Here is a 19,603-nt window from a genome sequence, read left to right as displayed (position 1 = left end):
AACAGGTTCTGAAACTGACCTCATTATCTACTGCGCCACTGCTGCACTGTGCCGCCTTGTGGACGTTCAGCGGTACTGCAACTGCTCCCTCAGATGAAAGTGGTCATGTAGGCCTCACGTTTTTAATTCATGATAATGTCATTGTGGGCTTAAAGGTCTATTAGGCTCCTGTATGAAGTAACACAGCACAGCTTATCTAGACTACTTTTGTATAAATATGCTGCTCCACGTTCCTCCCACAGCCTGTGTGCTGGTTTAGAGGTTCTCTATGTTGTAATGACGTGTTGGATTTTACTGATATTTTGTATTTAAATTGAGGCAAAGGAGTTAAAAGCTACTTCACTGTGTTATCAGCTCTCTGACATCTCTGCACTCACACACACCCACCCACACGGCTTCCTACTTGCCTGAAATGTAAGATTTTATCAGAGATTTTGATGTCAGCGTAGGAGCTCACAGCCGATCTAGGCCTCTGATTACAGGACCAGCACTGAGATTCTCCCTTAAAGCCAAATGAAGCCGATTAGAAGAGACATTTGGTGGCTTCTTTAGCTTCAGCTATGGAGCTATGAGGCTATTGTAGCTAACAAGTAATAGTAGCTTATACCCCACCAGTTAGCATTGTGCTAACTGCAAATACCCCACCAGTTAGCATTGTGTTAAGTGCAAATCTTACATCACAGATATACATTTCTAGATGCCGCGTTGTCTGTTGTTCTCTATCTGAGGCGATACGTCTGAGCGTCCGCCATGTTGGAGAGGTCAAGATCCGCTTGTGAGACACATCAGCAAATCCATCATTGTGTGAATCACTTCTAATCTTAATACACATAGAAATAAAATTAACCCCCAAAACACAGTAAGAAGGACGAAGCTGAAGTCGACTTCCTTTTCGCCAGCTTCTTGTTTTGAGTTTTCCCGTTCCACCTTAAATGCTGCATCAGCCAGCTTCTTCTTTGAATTCTCCCGTTCCACCTTAAACGGTCCATCAGCCACCTTCTTGTTCGAGTTTTCCTGTTCCACCTTAAATGGTGCAGCACTCACTTTCTGGTGCCTGAAGCTGCACCATTTAAGGTGGAACAGGAAAATTCAAACAAGAAGCTGGCGAGTAAGAAGCTGACTTCAGGTTCATGTAAGAAGGTTCTAACATTAATCTATTATGAATATCTACACAGATTAAGGAATGCTGTAACTTACCGAGCTACAAAGCTTTAAGCATCACTGTAAATAAATAACTCCTACATAAAGTTAAGATCCTGAATAGACTATTAAATGAAACAAGCTTAATATAAAACCAGAGGAAAAACAATCACATCAACAGGTTCTCTGTGCTTCACCAACCACACGGCCACATCTACACAAACATCACACAAACAACACGCATCACACAGACATGAGTGTGGATCACTGCGTTCCCTCCGTTACATAATCCTGTCCCACTTTCTGAGTCAATATTCTTGAAATTGTGTAATTTTGGACAGTGTCTTTCTTAAACTGCCGCTCTGTAATGATACTGAATGCAGTCCAGCAGCTTGTTGACGTGCCTGGCTGGACCCAACGCGGCATCTAGATACGTATATCTATTATACCCATATACGTGGGTTATAGCCCACCAGTTAGCATTGTGCTAGTAAATTAGCACCAGTTAGCACCATGCTAATCTGTGAGGTATACGCTTCCATTCCCTGTTAGCTGCATTAGCCTCGTAGCTCCAGAGCTACAACTAAAGAAGCACTTCAGACACCAAACATGTCTTAACTGATTACCTACACACTTGAAACAGATGGTTCTCCAAGGGTTCTTTCATAAAGGGAATGGTTCTATTTAGAACTATGTGTTCTATATAGAACATTTCATGGTTCTTTGCATGGTGAAATGGAAACGGCGTTAGTGTTATACAGAACTATATACAACACATTCTCCATCAATCTGAAGAACTGTTGCAAAGAACCCTTTAAGCATGCAAATGTTCTTTGAGCATTCATGGTTCTATATAGAACCATTGTCTTCACTAAAGTACTCTTGAAGAACCATCTTTTTAAGCGTGTGTAGTACCATTTCACGCTTAAATAGTGCTTTGCATGGTGAAATGGTTCTTTGATTGATAGAGAATGTGTTGCATATGGTTCTGTATAGCACCAAAAAGGGTTCTTCCATTGTTACAAGCTTGACATCATCACAATAGAAGAACTCTTTTTGGTGCGATATAGAACCTTTTTCTAAATGATTCTATATAGAACCACAAACAACACACTTCCCATCAATCTGAAGAATCATTTGAACATGCAAGGAACCCTTTAAGCATGAAATGGTTCTATGCAAAACTCATGGTTCTAGATAGAACCATTCGCATGCTTACAGGGTTCTTTGCATGGTTTTTCAGATTGATAGAGAATGTGTTGTATATGGTTCTGTGTAGCTACAAAAGGGTTCTTCTGTTGTTACAAGCTTGACATCATCACAACAGAAGAACCCATCTTCATTCTCCATTATTCTGAAGAACCATTTCACCATGCCAAGAACCATTTAGGCATGCAAATGCTCATGGTTCTGAACAGAACCACTGATTGAAGAACCATGTTTTTTAACAGTGTATATTTGAGGTAAGAGATTTTTCTAAGTTTCTGCATAAATAAATGGTTAAGTTATAAACGGAGCTGTTCACAGTGGTGGTGATAGGAACCAGACGTCCACCTCTAAAAGCTCCCTCACAGAAAGTTCCTACATGAAATGGTTATGAATTCACTGCCTGATGACTGAGACGCTGTTTTATGATAGTTTTGGGAAGATTTCGGCCTTAAACTCCATTCATGGTGGAGGGATACATACTATGCAGGGTGTTATGAGGCAAAATAGTCCCCAATAAAACTTATTATTCCAGATTTTCCACTATTTTCCATCATCAACATTCCATATAAACTCAGAAGACTCGTGTGGGTTCACTGGTGGTTCTGGATAGTAAATAAAATGTCTATATTTGTGTTGTAGTCATGGTGACCCCTGGTTCCTATCACCACCACTGTAAAGACATCTGAACCATTTCACACCAAACCAAATCTCGAAAACTGACCTGTGCACAAATTTTGGTGGAATTCCCCTTTACAGGCTGCTGTCATGTGCATTAACACTGTGTATGTTTAGCGCTGGGCCTGTGGTGATGATGATGGCGGTGATGATGGCAGTGATGGCGGTGATGATGGGGATGATGACGCAGGTGTGTCACTGTGGTTGAGTCCCACACACGCATTCCCGCCCACGCGCTGCAGGGTTACCGCGGTGATGTTAGTGCTCCGCCCACAGGGGGCTCTGTGGGTGCTGAGCAGTGCGTATTCTGGGACGCCTTTACTGACAGACCTACGCTGCATCAAAGGTGAAGGCTGCTTTCTGTCCAGAAGTATTGGCACCCCTGCTGAGCAAATAAGCATAACCAGCTCTGAAATTATGAACCTTTCATTGAGGCAAAACTACTGAGGTGAAAAGAAAACAAACAATAAATTAATCTATAAATAAACAGATATTCTATTTTCCAATGCATGTGTTTTGGAGGGAAAAAAACCCACACATTTTATATACAAACAGTTATGTGCATAAGTTTGTGCACCCCGGTCAAATCACACATTTTGTTGAGTGAAAATAAGTAAACATGTCCTCTTGCACTTAAATATGACATTTTCCTGCAAATATTAGTGCACAAGTTGTATTTATTGAACATATTAAAGAAAACAAAACACAAAGTAACTAAAAAATGACCCATAATTTGAATGTTTTTTATGTTAAATTCTTCAAATAAACAATAAAGAAGCAAATAACTGTGTGTTGTGCAGATCCAAACCCACAGAAAGCATTAAGTGTTTCTGTTGGTGCCTGACGGTTTTGTAATGTGCTTTGGCTTTTTTAATGGGTTGATATCACAGTGTAAAGGATCCTAATGGTTAATCGAGTGACCAATGGCTAGTGGTCCCTATTGGAAACCATTAAGCCAATTCCCATCAGAAAACAAAACCATTAGGTGTTAATCCTAATGGTTTCTAATGGTCCTTTCCCAGCAGGGCTGTAGAGGACGTGTTCACTTATTTACACTCAGAAAATCACAAAACGTAATTTGAGCAGGGTGCCCAAACTTTTGCATAAAGACATTTCATTTCTTGTTCATCCTTACCGAGGGTGCCAATAATTCTGGAAAATGCTGCATTTGACAGATGAGGTATTAAAAAATTAAATAAAAAGTATTACAATGGAACTTTGATGTGCAGAAAAATATTCATAAAAGGAAAAAACAATAAACGGTTGTCATAGTTTAATTCAAAATACATAATATTCACCATTAAAGGTGCAACGTGTAAAATTTAGGAGGGTCTTTTGGCAGAAATGGAATATAGTATCTATAAAACCATGGGGAGCAGCTCCTCTTCAACAGAAGCTGCCACCGCCATGTTTCTACTTTAGCCCAAAACGGACAAACCAGACACTGGCTCTTTCGTGTTTTTACGCTCAAATGGCATCTTGCATTTGGTGGTGCTGTAGATCCGGTTGGGGTATAAAGAAGAAGAATCAGTGGTTTCCGCTGGTGCTGCTGACTGTTTTGTATTGTTAGAAGTTTCAGAACCCACATTTTGACAAATAGAGGATCATATTTATTATTTAGCACAAAAAAATGAGAGAGGGTGAATCCTTGCTGTCAGAGAAGAGAAATCATGATGGCCAATGTAGGTTCTACTACATGCTTGGAAAGGGAGTGGTGAGTGAGGGGGGTTCAGTTGGTTGCAATCTGCAACATCACCACTACATGCCACTAAATCTCACTCACAGCACCTTTAAAATAACCCATTTCAATTTGGAAACTTGACCTGGTCAAAATGCCTTTAATACTGATATATGTAAATGAGCTCTGTCCTGACTGGCTGCCTTGCTCAAAAAGCTGTCTGCACTGAAACACTCCTTATAACTTCAGTGTAAATGGGCGGAGCTAAAATGCTGTAGGCTGAATAGATGAATGTGTGGAAATATCTTGGTTTTGTGACATCACAAAAACAAGGAAATCAAAACAGGCTGTTTTGTAGCTTAGTTTCCACATAGACTGTATGGACTGACCGAGGAGTGAATGGCTTGTATTGAAATGTTTACATAATTAATTTGTGTTACAGCATATGGGATATTTCATTGATATGGGCCCTTTAAAATTGCTGATTGTGTCCAGAAGTCATCAAAAAGAAATACAGCTTGAAAATGCGAATTTTCATATTTAAAAAATAGAGTTTATTCTTAGAAATTAAACTATATTAGTGTTTACAAAACAAGGGCTTTACTTAACGATCCACACGACAGCAATAAACAAAACAAACAAACCCTAGAATAACGAAATCCATCCTTGAGTTTAAACACGGTAATGATGGGTCACAACATTGTCACATTATATTCACAACCTACACGGCACTGTACACAGAATAATAATAATGGGTGAATATTGTTTACATATTTTCTTACAGATTCCAACCGTCCTGAGTGAGGTAACGAATGTTATATTGCCTGCTTGTATGAATGTCCATAAAACATGACTAAGTATTTTATTAGAAATTGTGCTTTCACTAACTGGCCACTTTATTAGAAACACCCACCTTGTGCTTCCACTCACTGGCCACTTTATTATAAACAACCAACTTGTGGTTCCACTGACTGGCCACTTTATTAGAAACACCCACCTTGTATTTCTGCTCACTGGCCACTTTATTAGAAACGCACCTTGTGCTTCCACTAACTGGCCACTTTATTAGAAACACACCTTGTGTTTCCACACACTGGCCACTCTAACTGTACACCAGCAGCGAGGTGGAGCTACAAAAGAAGGGTTTCTGATAAAGTGGCCAGGGTGTGTTTATTGAATATTATGTAACTGTGTTCTCACAACTGAGAGGTACTAATAAACTGTGATTAAACACAATCCTGGCTACTCTTCAATAGGCTTTCACTATAGAAATTCTACTAGGTTCACTCATTTTACTAAAGGTTACATGAAGACACAAATGTGCAAACACACTAATATACAACAATGTACAGCCACAAACACAGAATATCCCATAACTAGTCCAGCTAGACTATCATAACAAAATCATTTCGGTTTGAATTTTTTTTACAACAGTTCCCCTTTACATTGCATGAACATACACTGTATGAATGTTTAATGATGAATGAACCAGCAAAAATGGTCCAAAATACCTGGAATAAAATATCACTATTAATATACATTAGGTTAAGAATATTTTTCCTTCTCCTGTTACGCCAATATGAGGTTTGGCTAACGCTAACAACATTACGTTCACTGTAAAACTATGTTACAAACCGAAACAGAGACGGATCGTTTTTCCAGCATTGATCTCTTTAAGGCAGAACAGTCCAGGCTGATGGACGAGACGCTGAATTTAGCTCTTCTAGGTTCTGCTATCTGGAGTCTTCTGGTTCTGACTTGATCTTTGTGTAGTCCAGGGGGCAAAGCTTTTGCTGGGGTGTCCTGTTTTCTGTGGACAGAATATAAAACAACAGTTACAAACTAAACAGGTACAATATACTGCAGCTTTGCCAACATTTAAGGCCAATGTAAATCACATAGATATACTACATGGCCAAAATGTATGTGGACACGCCTCCTACTGTTTGAGTTCAGGTGTTTCAGCCACACCTATTGCTAATAGGTGTATAAAATCAAGCACAGTCTCCATAAACAAACATTGGCAGTAGAATGGGTCGACCTGAAGAACTCAGTGACCTTGAACGTGGCACCGTCATAGGATGTCATCTTTGCCACAGTCAGCTTAGGAAATTTCAGCCCTGCTAGATTTGCCCCAGACAAGTGTAAGAGCTATTACTGTGAAACGGAAGCATCAACAGCTCAGCCACAAAGCGGTAGACCACGCAAACTGAAGTGCTGAAGTGTCAGTCTTCTGTTGCATCACTATTACAGAGCTCCAAACTGCCTCTGGAAGCAACATCAGTGCAAGAACTGTGCATTAGAAGCTTCACAAAATGGGTTCCCATGGCTGAGCAGCTGCACATAAGTCTAAGATCACTATGCACAGTGCCAAGCGTCAGCTGGAAGGGTGTGAAGCACGCTGGACTCTGGAGCAGTGGAAACATGTTCTCTGGTCTGATCAATCACGCTTCACTATCTGTCAGTTTGATGATGAATGGGTTTGGTTGTTCCAGGAGATCGTTACCTACCGGAATGCCAGCAGTAGAGTTTGGTGGAGGAGGGATAAACAGTGGAGTTTGGCGGAGGAGGGATAAACAGTGGAGTTTGGTGGAGGAGGGATAAACAGTAGAGTTTGGTGGAGGAGGGATAAACAGTAGAGGTTGGTGGAGGAGGAGGGATAAACAGTGGAGTTTGGTGGAGGAGGAGGGATAAACAGTAGAGTTTGGCGGAGGAGGGATAAACAGTACAGTTTGGCGGAGGAGGGATAAACAGTGGAGTTTGGCGGAGGAGGGATAAACAGTAGAGTTTGGCGGAGGAGGGATAAACAGTGGAGTTTGGCGGAGGAGGGATAAACAGTAGAGTTTGGCGGAGGAGGGATAAACAGTGGAGTTTGGCGGAGGAGGGATAAACAGTAGAGTTTGGCGGAGGAGGGATAAACAGTGGAGTTTGGCGGAGGAGGGATAAACAGTGGAGTTTGGTGGAGGAGGGATAAACAGTAGAGTTTGGCGGAGGAGGGATAAACAGTAGAGGTTGGTGGAGGAGGAGGGATAAACAGTGGAGTTTGGTGGAGGAGGGATAAACAGTGGAGTTTGGTGGAGGAGGGATAAACAGTACAGTTTGGTGGAGGAGGGATAAACAGTAGAGTTTGGTGGAGGAGGGATGATGGGCTGGGCTGTTTTTCAGGGTTGGGACCCCTCAGTTCCAGTGAAGGGTGATGTTGATGCTACAGCACCAAGACATTTTTCAGTTATCTGCTTCCAGCTTTGTGTCAGCGGTTTGGGGAAGAGCCTTTCCTGTTCCAGCATGACTGAGCCCCTGTGCACAAAGCAGCTCCATAAAGACATGGAGTGACCAGTTTGGTGTGGAGGAACTCTGACCTCAACCCCACTGAACACCTTTGGGAAGAACTGGAACATCGACTGTGAGCCAGAACATCAGTGTCTGACCTCACAAATGCTCTTTAGACTAAATGGACACAAATGAGCTGCAAAGCGGGGCATCTCCATATAATGCCCCTGGTCTTGGAATCAGATGTCTGACCAGCTCATATAGCTGTGAGGGTCAGGTGTCCACATACTGTGTATATATGTAGCCTGTTTGTTCTTGTTTTACCAAAAATAAAATGTTATTGACTGATGAAATAATTAAAATCTTGATTTGTAGTTTGGGTTTAAGCACTATGCAGTGCTTAATTGCTGAAACCGACTCCAGTAGTTGACCCTGATTGACTGAGAGTGTAAATAACTGACCTGTTGTCTCAGTTTGTCCCATTTCTGAGTTCCTCTCTCGATGATGCTGCTCTTCTATGCTCTGTTTATGCCGATGTTTGTGATGCTGCTTCAGCTCAATGGCTAACTGGCGACCCAATGGGATCTCCCCACTGGATGTGTTTCGGCCAGTCACGCACAGGCTCACAGGTCGCTCCGCTACAACAAGCGCAAACACACATTCAGTGTAAATCAGCAGAACATAAACGACAGAGAGAGAGAGAGAGAAGAGAGAGAGAAGAGAGAGAGAGAGAGAGAGAAAGCAAGGGAAAAGAAGAGAGAAACAAAAAGAGTGAGAGAGAGCGAAAAGAAAAAGGATAGAGAAAGAGAGAGGGAGATAGAATGCAAAATAGGAGAGAAAGAGAGAGAGAGAGAGAGACAGAGAGAGAAAGAGAAAGGGAAAAGGAGATAGAAAAGAAAAAGAAGAGAGAGAGAGAGAAAAGAAAGAGAGAGAGAAAGAGAGAGAAGAGAACAAGAAAGGGAAAAGAAGCAAGAGAGAGAAAGAGACAAAAGAAGAGAAAGAGAGAGAGAGAGAGAGAGAGAGAGAAAAGGAAAAGAAGGGAGAGAGAGAGAGAGAGAGAGAGTGGGAAAGAGAGAGAGACAGAGAGAGAGAGTAAGAGAGAGAGATACAGTATAAACTGTACCTGCTGGGTGGGCAGTGTGGTTAGTGTTGGGGTCGTTGGGGTCAGTGCTGTATCTGAGGGCAGTTGGGTGGACGCTCCGCTCCTGAAGTGCAGCGTCCTGCAACAGCTCAACCTGCCTGCAGAACACAGAGTCCAACTCCACCTACACACATACACACACACACAGACACACGGACAGGCACACACACACACACAGACATACACACACACACACACACACACACACACACACACAGACAGGCACGCACACACACACACACACACACACACAACACACACACACACACACACACACACACACAGACACACACACACACACACAGACAGGCACGCACACACACACACACACACACACACACACACAGACACACACACAGACACACACACACACAGACAGGCACGCACACACACACACACACACACACACACACACACACAGACAGGCACGCACACACACAGACATACACACACACACACACACACACACACACACAGACACACACACACACACACACACACACACAGACAGGCACGCACACACACACACACACACACACACACACACAGACACACACACACACACACAGACAGGCACGCACACACGCACACACACACACACACACACACACACAGGCACGCACACACACACACAGACAGGCACGCACACACACACACACACACACACACACACAGGCACGCACACACACACACAGACAGGCACGCACACACACACACACACACACACACACACAGACAGGCACACACACACACACACACACACTTTAATGTTAATATGAGTTCAAGACCGTCACACATACATAAATAATCATACAGTTTCATACACAAAGGCAATAAACAAGCTCCAAATAACTGCACTAATCAGACTCCGCCCACAAACCTGTTCATTTGTAGCCACTAGATCGGACAAACTTCACAGAAAATGGGTACAAATCCTGGCTCTAAATGTAGGTATTGGGATATAAACTGAGTCTGTTCTACAGTTTCTCATTAGGTTGAATGAATAACAGACTCTAAATGTAGGTATTGTGATAGAAACTGAGTCTGTTCTACAGTTTCTCATTAGATTGAATGAATAACCGACTCTAAATGTAGGTATTGTGATAGAAACTGAGTCTGTTCTACAGTTTCTCATTAGATTGAATGAATAACCGACTCTAAATGTAGGTATTGTGATATAAACTGAGTCTGTTCTACAGTTTCTCATTAGGTTGAATGAATAACCGACTCTAAATGTAGGTATTGTGATATAAACTGAGTCTGTTCTACAGTTTCTCATTAGATTGAATGAATAACCGACTCTAAATGTAGGTATTGTGATATAAACTGAGTCTGTTCTACAGTTTCTCATTAGGTTGAATGAATAACCGACTCTAAATGTAGGTATTGTGGTATAAAGTGAGTCTGTTCTACAGTTTCTCATTAGGTTGAATGAATAACCGACTCTAAATGTAGGTATTGTGATATAAACTGAGTCTGTTCTACAGTTTCTCATTAGGTTGAATGAATAACCGACTCTAAATGTAGGTATTGTGGTATAAACTGAGTCTGTTCTACAGTTTCTCATTAGGTTGAATGAATAACCGACTCTAAATGTAGGTATTGTGGTATAAACTGAGTCTGTTCTACAGTTTCTCATTAGACTGAATGAATAACCGACTCTAAATGTAGGTATCGTGATATAAACCGAGGGACACTTGGTTTAAGGTGCTGCACCTGTAAAGCCTGTATGATACTCTCTTCTCCTTTAGACTTAGCGCATGCTAACCGCTCTCTCAGCGCCTCCTGCTGCATATGGAGGAGATAGAGAGACTCCTGCAGGCCACATACACCGTCCTGCAGAGAGAAAGACAGAGGGAATAAATGTCCTTCAAGTCTTATGTTAATTGTTTTAGCCCTGTAACCCTCAAACAGCCCAGCTAAAGCACTGGAGAGAGAAACTAAACCGCTCATTATAAACAGCACTGCAGGAGTCGAGTCTCTGCAGAGCGCTAACTCACGTCTCTGGCATTTACACAGTTTAAAAAAGCTGTAATTCCACACTGAGTCATCGCTATCATCATCATCACCGCCACTGCCAGGCCGCAGAAGCTGCTGAATCACGCCTCTGCCCAAACAAACCTCCCCGAGCTCCAGTTAAAGCGATAGCTCAGCAAAAAATCAAACAATGGACAACAGAAAGGGTGAAATTCAGTCTCCTGGTTGGCTGGTAATACTGTTTTTGGCTGTGCTAACATACTTTTGTCCATGTTGAAAGGTAACAGTGACTCAAACAGTGTCATAACACTCAAACAGTGTCATAACTACATAATCAAGTCTGTTACTGAACAACTCCACACAGTTTGAGGCGAGTGTGTGATGAGGTATGCAGTTAGCACCATGCTAACTGTAGTAAGCATAAGCTTCCATTACTTATCAGCTACATTAGCCTCCTAGCTCCAATGTAAAACCAGTGTCTTGGCCAATTAACTACATTTGGCAACTGGAAACTGGGCTTTGTGTTGCACTGTTAAATGTTTACAAAGCTGACTGACTTAACCAGAACTTCAATTCCAGAGGGCTCCATGTACAAGGATGCTAAATAGTATCAAATAATATGTTCATATAATATTTTATTCCCTTTTACAGTTCAAACGAGGTTATTTCAGAACGTTAATGAGCAATTAGTCTATAATAGAGTACATTTTCCACTGTCTGGTGGGTCTCTAGGGATTTCCCAGACTGGCCGAGGAAAATTCTCAGCATTTTCCATACCGATGATTCAGATGGGTCCTAAAATGACATAAATATAATACTTTCCACAGGCAACTATGGCTTAATTCCAGTGAGCCTCAGTTAACGGAAAGCACCACGTTTTTTAGATGCGAAGCATGTGGACTTGGCTTTGGAACTCACTCACTCACTCATGCAAGTTTAGCATTCTTGTTTGTCCACAAGGGGGAGCTGTTAGTACAAGCTATTTAAACAGCAATGAGAGAGAGAAAAGAACATGAACCCACACCAGCAGGAGCTCAAATTATGTGATTTTCATTAAATCTGTTAAAAGATCATGGCAATATAGGACAATATCAAGCTAAGTATTACTCAGGCCGAGTGAATACTCCAATTTTACATTGTTTTCAGGAATTTGACACAAACATATTAGGAAGAATTCAGCATCAGATAAAACATAAAACTTTCTGCTAATGTAACAATGACATTGTGTTTTTATGCATGTTATTGATACTGCACAGCGTCCAGCAGCACAGCAGAGGGAGAGTGGCATCAATAATACCACCCCTGAGATTAACACACATATACACACACTGAGCTGTGATTCAGAAGAGCTGGTGGGAGCTGTGAAACCCCCACAGGGACCCAAACAAACAGCCGATGAGGCGATTTAACCAGCATTGTGTTTTAGCAAGCTGTACAATGTAAAAGAGGGTATAAAGATATAGCTCCGAAAAAAATGTTACAATTTTGTCATCATATAGGTAAAAACAGTAGTAGTAGCCAACTTAAGCCAGAATTTTTTTGAGTATATTTGCCAATTTTTATATATTAAGATTAAATATGACAGAAAACTTCATTTGGCAGCACTACTCACCTCAATCTTAATTCGTTTGGGTGAGAGCAGCTCCTCCTCTTCCTCTCGGCCAGGCCTAAAGCAGAGTCACTGGGTTAAATTCAGAAGCTTGAAGGTGAAAACAAATATATAGTAAGGCTACAGACTGTAATACACTACAGGAAGTGTAGGGGGCGATATGGCTTCTACTGTTTCATTTAAAAAGCACTCTATAATGTTCATATGATCCACACAGTCACTCTGACAGACTGTAATACACTACAGGAAGTGTAGGGGGCGATATGGCTTCTACTGTTTCATTTAAAAAGCCTCTATAATGTTCATATGATCCACACAGTCACTCTGACAGACTGTAATACACTACAGGAAGTGTAGGGGGCGATATGGCTTCTACTGTTTCATTTAAAAAGCCTCTATAATGTTCATATGATCCACACAGTCACTCTGACAGACTGTAATACACTACAGGAAGTGTAGGGGGCGATATGGCTTCTACTGTTTCATTTAAAAAGCCTCTATAATGTTCATATGATCCACACAGTCACTCTGACAGACTGTAATACACTACAGGAAGTGTAGGGGGCGATATGGCTTCTACTGTTTCATTTAAAAAGCCTCTATAATGTTCATATGATCCACACAGTCACTCTGACAGACTGTAATACACTACAGGAAATGTAGGGGGCGATATAGCATGGTGTTGTTGATATAGCACGGGCTGGGAATCGAACCCCAGGCTGCCGCATGGACAGCAGTGGCATTTCTATGCTATACCAACTAGCTATGTAGTTTTGTGTATGTGCTACCTGTTCCTGAAGGCGTGTCTGTAGGTGACCTCTCGTGAGATGTGTCTGGCCAGAGAGAAGAGCTGGTCTCTGTGAGTGAGCAGACCCGCGTCCCACAAACACAACTGAGCAGCGGCCTCGTTCACCACCAGCTACACACATATAAACACAACAAGATCAGCAACGCTAACACAACTCAACACCATCATACTTACTTTTAGGCTTGTTGCACAGCTAAAAACATTAGCAGCCTTTAAAAGCCACACTTCAGTCCATGTTTACAGCTGACTGTATACAGAAACCACATAATCACATCTATTAGAGATTACTGAACACCTCCACACGGTTTGAGGAGAGTGTGCGATGAATTAGCATGTAGTTTACACAAAGGTACCTGGTGCGGCTACGTTTGCTTCATTAGCTACATTAGCTCCACTGCAAATCTGAAGAGGCAAACACATCTTGGCTTATTGACTACATTTGGGAGTAAGAAGGGAAACTGTGTACATTTAATTTTTGGCTGAATCAAAATCCTGAGCTGCCTCATATAAAAACATAAAACCACAAGAGTTCAGGGCTAAATAGATTGCTGGAGTTGTGTGGTCAGTCGGTGGTCAGCATCATGCCCATATTAGCAACAAAGCTAGATTTCTCTATGGAAAAAATGAATGGCGTTTTCACCCCCCGAGGTTAACAGATGGTCTTTGATATATGTTTTCCTACATACATTTTTCCACTGAATTTCACCGGATGCTCTGAATTACGAGGTCATTGAGAAGCCGAAATATGAGTTTTGCTACCCGTGAGCTAACACTGCTGCGCACTGAACAGACATCATAAGACAGGCAAGCGCACAAGAATACTGTGGTATCGGCTCAGTAGAAGGACCAGGGAATGCCATTTGCCATTCTGCTTAAGGGAAATGCTCTTTTATTGAACAAAGCAGAAAAGGCCACTGAATAATAGTGAGAAGAGCAAAAGGTCACTTGTAGCCTTACATCTACTTACGGTGAACGCTAAACCCACACATAAGGCCCAATCCCGTTTCACCCCTCGCCCCTACCACTGAGCCCTAACCCTCTGTTTGGCGCGTTCACGTCTAGGTGTAGGGTGTGCCGATTTTTGTAGAGATAGAGGGGTAGAGCGAAGTGTTGGGGCTACATGACCCTCCAAACGGAGGTTTTTCAGAGACTCCAAACAGAGAGTTATGAGAAAAAACAGAACCCACAAATGTGAGAATTTTCTCTGTTTAAAAATTATGATTACCATTGTATCTTAGTTAAATGTTGTTTCAGTGTATTACGGTCCTTTTCTATATAACAAGCAGAAAAAAATCGCTAGTAGTGCTGATGTCTCGGTAGCTAGCTAAATTTCCCGTTCGGGAAATTTCTAACGAGAAGCTGGAGAATATCTGACTTCAGCTTCGTATCACTGAAGAATTAGGGGTGGGTGATAATAAATAATTGCCCCCCTCTTTGAAGTCATATGACGCCCTAAATGTAACTAAAGCCCAGCAGTGAGGAGCTGAACTTTACCCTCCTCTGCTGTCACTGCAGACTGGCAGGGTCGCCTACAGAGCAGCGCCAGTAGCTGTTAATGAAGTGATGCTCTTTTTATTTGAGGGTCCCATTTCAGAGGGAGATTTCAACCACTAACCTCTGTAACTCAGTTCCACAGGGGCAAGATGACCCTCGAAAACAAGGGGTAGGGGTAAAAATAATTAACATACAATAAACACATAAACACACCCTAAACTAACAATCAACAATATTAACCACAACAACACCAACTAATGTCCTTTGAACTGAAGAGGGAGCCACAGGCAGGCCAAGCTTTGCAGCCACGTTCCTTGAGCTCCTCTTGAAATGCAGAGCGTGTGGTGGACACCACAATACCCCAAACAAACCAGCTAGCTTTGTCCAGTGTGGTAGTTCAGTTGCTTTCAGAGTACATTAGGAGTAGTCGGTGTTGTTATACAGGGAGATTCACTGGAAAGAGGCCCTGAATATTCTGTTGTAACTCCCGTTAGGATGAAGCAATCTGAACCAAACAAATACACTACAGACCATGACATATGTATAACTGATTGCATTACATGCGATGCTGGAAGTGAACGTGTCAGCAAGCATATCAGGGGGAATAGCAGCAATTTCACGTTGGATGTTTTCCTACTTCCTGGTTTGTTCGAAGCTTCATATACTGAGGAGCACTTTGCACTTAATTTCATTCAGATTGCTTCGTTCTAGCGAGAGTTATTACAGAATATTTGGGGCCTCTTTCGAGTGAATCTCCGTGTATAATAGTGTTGAAGCGTGACAGTAGACTTAATTTCAGGTCATTTCAGTGCGCAGGAGTGTTAGCTTGGAAGCAACGTTTATATTTCGGCTCCTTTGCAACCTTGTAATTCAGAGGATCCAGTGACATTCAGTGAAAAAAGTGGACTAAATGTATTAAGCTTATAACCACTTTGTTAACCACAGGATGTGACAGGAGTGTTTTTTTTAAAAAGCTCATTCACATAAACATGTCACCTCGTGAGTGGTGAGCAGCCTGCCGTCCCGTCTCTTGGAGTCGAAGCGCCCGTAGATGGCGCTGTACTTGCGGATCTCCTCCTCCCTCCGCGGGTCGTCTTCGCTCAGCTCGCAGAGGAGGCTGATCGTCCGGCTCAGCTTCTTGTTGCCACGGAGACGCCCCTTCACCTCCGCAGGGTCGCTCTTGGGAAGCGTGGGGGCCAGCCTTCGCACGCACTCGGACACGCAGCGCAGGACGGCCGGCTCCAGTGTCTCAGGCGGCTCTCCGCTCCAGCAGGGGGAGCAGGCGGAGGTGGGAGAGGGGCTTTCGGACCCTGGCCGAGGGGAGGAGCCAGGGGTAGCTGCCCCACCCCCTGCGCCACAGGGGCTCAGACTCCAGGCCCTGGTTTCTGTGGGTTGCGTCTTTTGTCCTGCGCTGCGGACAGTCGGTGAACCTTCGCAGGTATAAGGACAAAAGTGAAAACATTATATGATGTTGGTCCGGGTTGTGTAACTTTGAGAGTCTACGGAGTCACTGTGAAACTGCTACAAGGTAAAATATACACTAATGTGTCTGTCAGAAGCTTCAAGTAAAATATAGAATGTCTTTAAGACGCTTTAGAAATCTGTGTTTAATCTAGAACCACCAAAACGCAAATCACTGTTAGTTTAGCAAACTACTAGAGTCCCATAGGGGTGCTAGCAGAAGTGAGTATTATTGTAGAGGTGGGTTTTTCCTCATGTTTTGACCGAGTTTTGACTTTTATGGCTTGAAATGAGAGCCTAGCTCTAATAGTAATGGTTCGCCACTGTCAAAAGCATAATATTATTATATAATTCAATATAACATATTGTTGCAGACGGAACAAAACCTTGTATCTCCAAAATTGGAGCTTTAGAGGAGAAGCAAAAACACTCTTAGCCTGTAATGGAAGTTGAGGAGGGCAATATGGCAAAAATGTAATATCACAATACTTTAAGACGTTTTCATGATATACAATCTGCATCAAGATATTTAGTCTTTTGAGATGTAATAAGCTGGAACAGACAAAACAGAACCTGTAGTGCCACATATAAAAACCATAATAATCATAAAAATAAAAATCATAATAATAATGATAATATTAATAAAGCTGCAACTACAATGATTGTTTATTGTTTTACAAACTTCACTGCACTAAATCCAATTAAACTTGACAGATTATGCTCACTTTGTAATGAAACATGTAGTTGGTCAATGTTGTTTCATTACTGACGATATTCACGATATTTTCAGAAAAGCGTATTGTGGTATAATTTATGACGATGATAATAAAATATCATGATCATAATATAATTGAAGCATAATTTATTATAATGCTATTTTATCGTTATTATAATAATGATAATGATAAAATATCGTCATATTGTCCACTCCTAAATGAAAGTTAATGTAACAAGACTTATAAAAGAACAAAAGTCATAATAAATTATGCCACAATATGCTTTGAATATTTCATTGTTATCATAGTAGTGATAATGATAACGATACAATATCGTCATATTGTCCATTCCTGAATGGAGATTGATGTAACACGTCTGTTTTCTGAATAATTTTGGACTATTTCTATTCATGCAAAGAATAACCAGACTTTTCAAAAAAACGATCAAAATGGACAAAAAAGGTTTTTTTCGTATACAGTGTACAGGCATCGTTACATCATAACGTAACTGTCCACTGGTGGAAAATATCATGATATCGGTTTGACTTCGTATCGCCCTCCCGTACCTTCTTGAAGCTTGTACACCGGTATACTGCAGGCAGGAAGTGATGTCAGAGGCTGGTCAAACAGGGAGGGGTTAGTGACCCAATCTCGCAGGGCCTTCTGCAGGCGCCGCACGTGCAGCGGCTTGGTCGCCATGCCGACCAGAGCCATGATCTCAAGGAATTCGTCCTCGGCGGCTTCGCATAGCTGCTGGACGTCGTCACCGCCCTGCTGGACGAAAGTGGCGTAGTAGCACAGCAGGTTGGCCCTCTGCAGGACGCGGTACAGCTGCAGCTCCCCAACAGAGCGGGGCAACAAGACCGACATGGCTAGAGAGAGAGAGAGAGAGAGAGAGAGAGAGAGAGAGAGAGAGAGAGAGAGAGAGGTTTACTTTATTAGAAACCACACTGTAGAGTGTTGGTGGAGCCACTTAAGTAGTGCTGAAAGTATTAGCATTTATAAATCCATTAAAATACTTAAAGGGATACTCCACCGATTTTTCAAAATTTCAGCATCATTCAGAGTGAAGAGCCCCTTAATGTTTGCAACACATCTCATACCCTACTGAGATGAGCATCTCAGAAAGCAGAAACCAGGGGTCGCCATGACTACAACACATATACAGACATTTTATTTACTATCCAGAACCACCAGTGAACCGACACGAGTCTTCTGAGTTTATATGGAATGTTGATGAAGGAAAATAGTGGAAAATCTGAAATAATAAGTTTGAAGAAATAATAACTTTGGGGACTATTTTGCCTCACAGCGCCCTGCATGTATCCCTCCACCATGAATGGAGTTTAAGGCTGAAATCTTCTCTAAACTATCATAAAACAGTGTCTCAGTCATCAGACAGTGAATTAATAACCATCTCATGTAGTAACTTTCTGTGAGGGAGCTTTTAGAGGTGGACGTCTGGTTCCTATCACCACCACTGTGAACGGCTCTGACTCTGTAAGTTTATCTAGACAGAGCGTTTCACACTAAACCACTCTGAACCACTCTGTTTACATTTCAGCCATTTTATTTTGCAGAAATTTTGAGTAATTGGTGGACTTGCCCTCTAAGTATTCAGCGTTCTGGTCACCTCTGGTTTCGGGTTTCTTACACAATAAGCAATACGATACACAAACCCCTCCAAACAAACCAAATATCTGAACAAACAAGCAAACAAACTAAACAACTACACACACCGTAGTAGCGGAGCGCGTGCTGAAGTGCACACGCCCCCCAGAACTACACACATACAGAAGCAACAGCGCGCACCCCGCCGTCCCCCCGACCCCCCGTCCCCTAAAGCCCCCCAAATGACCATAGTGTGTTTATCTTTTCTCTGACCTGCTCGCGCTCGCTCCTCGCTCCTCCGTTAGGCTGTATCTCAGTGTGTGTGTGTGTGTAGTGTCCCCCCGCGAGCTCCTGCAGCTTCACTCACTGCCTGTCTGCGTGCGTGTGTGTGTATGTGTGTGTGTGAGGGATATTCCGTTCGGTTGCTGCTTCGCTCTCGTCACTCCCACGCGACTGCCTGACGCAAATCCCCGCGTGGGAGGCAGCCCAGAGCGTGAGGCGAGGCGAGGCGAGGAGGGGCCCAGTGCTCAATCAGGATCACCGTTAAATTAAACATGTAAAGCCTTTAAGGGGAACACTGTCACATAAAAAAAAACCCTCAAAATTAAGCTTAAGTAAAACTAGGTTTAATTTATATCCTGTAGTCAATTTTTAAAAATAAATAAGTAAATAAAAAATTCTTAAAAAAAAAAAAATTAGAAAAATTGTTTTAATTTTTTAAAACACGTAAACATTTGAAGTGAAGAATATAGAATGAAAACATAAGAAAAAAAAGTATATAATTTAATATAACACAGCAAAAAATTTTTAACAC

General features: G+C 42.1%; 1 protein-coding gene across 2 annotated transcripts; it reads right to left on the bottom strand.

Moving 5' to 3' along the window:
• Positions 1-5,814: 5,814 nt before the first annotated feature.
• On the bottom strand, positions 5,815-19,190 carry nab1a (NGFI-A binding protein 1a (EGR1 binding protein 1)). 2 transcript variants are annotated; one of them, XM_036562054.1, is made up of 10 exons: positions 19,063-19,190; positions 17,745-18,050; positions 15,998-16,431; positions 13,488-13,618; positions 12,703-12,757; positions 10,830-10,949; positions 9,096-9,237; positions 8,484-8,610; positions 8,037-8,056; positions 5,815-6,512 (listed from the first exon to the last, which is right to left on the bottom strand). In XM_036562054.1, the coding sequence occupies exons 2-10, from the start codon at positions 18,046-18,048 to the stop codon at positions 6,436-6,438; spliced, it is 1,410 nt and encodes a 469-aa protein (XP_036417947.1). In that variant the 5' UTR covers positions 18,049-18,050; positions 19,063-19,190; the 3' UTR covers positions 5,815-6,435. The 2 variants fall into 2 exon arrangements, with proteins under 2 accessions (XP_036417947.1, XP_036417946.1); XM_036562053.1 differs by lacking the exon at positions 8,037-8,056 and having other exon boundaries at positions 8,434-8,610.
• Positions 19,191-19,603: the final 413 nt, after the last annotated feature.

The sequence above is a fragment of the Colossoma macropomum genome, unplaced genomic scaffold (genome assembly GCF_904425465.1).
Source record: "Colossoma macropomum unplaced genomic scaffold, Colossoma_macropomum, whole genome shotgun sequence".
In the NCBI taxonomy this organism is placed as follows: Eukaryota; Metazoa; Chordata; class Actinopteri; order Characiformes; family Serrasalmidae; genus Colossoma; species Colossoma macropomum.
Note: the sequence above shows the minus strand (reverse complement) of the source record. Positions and strands in the feature narration are given on the sequence as shown.

Bases quoted from the DNA above. Each gene is read 5' to 3' on its own strand.
- nab1a (XM_036562053.1), bottom strand. From the start codon at position 18,048: ATGTCGGTCTTGTTGCCCCGCTCTGTTGGGGAGCTGCAGCTGTACCGC. The intron at 10,950-12,702 runs GTGAGTAGTGCT...TTCTCTCTGCAG, and splicing joins CCAAACGAATTAAGATTGAG to GACGGTGTATGTGGCCTGCA. The intron at 8,611-9,095 runs GTACAGTTTATA...CGCTTGTTGTAG, and splicing joins CCACACTGCCCACCCAGCAG to CGGAGCGACCTGTGAGCCTG.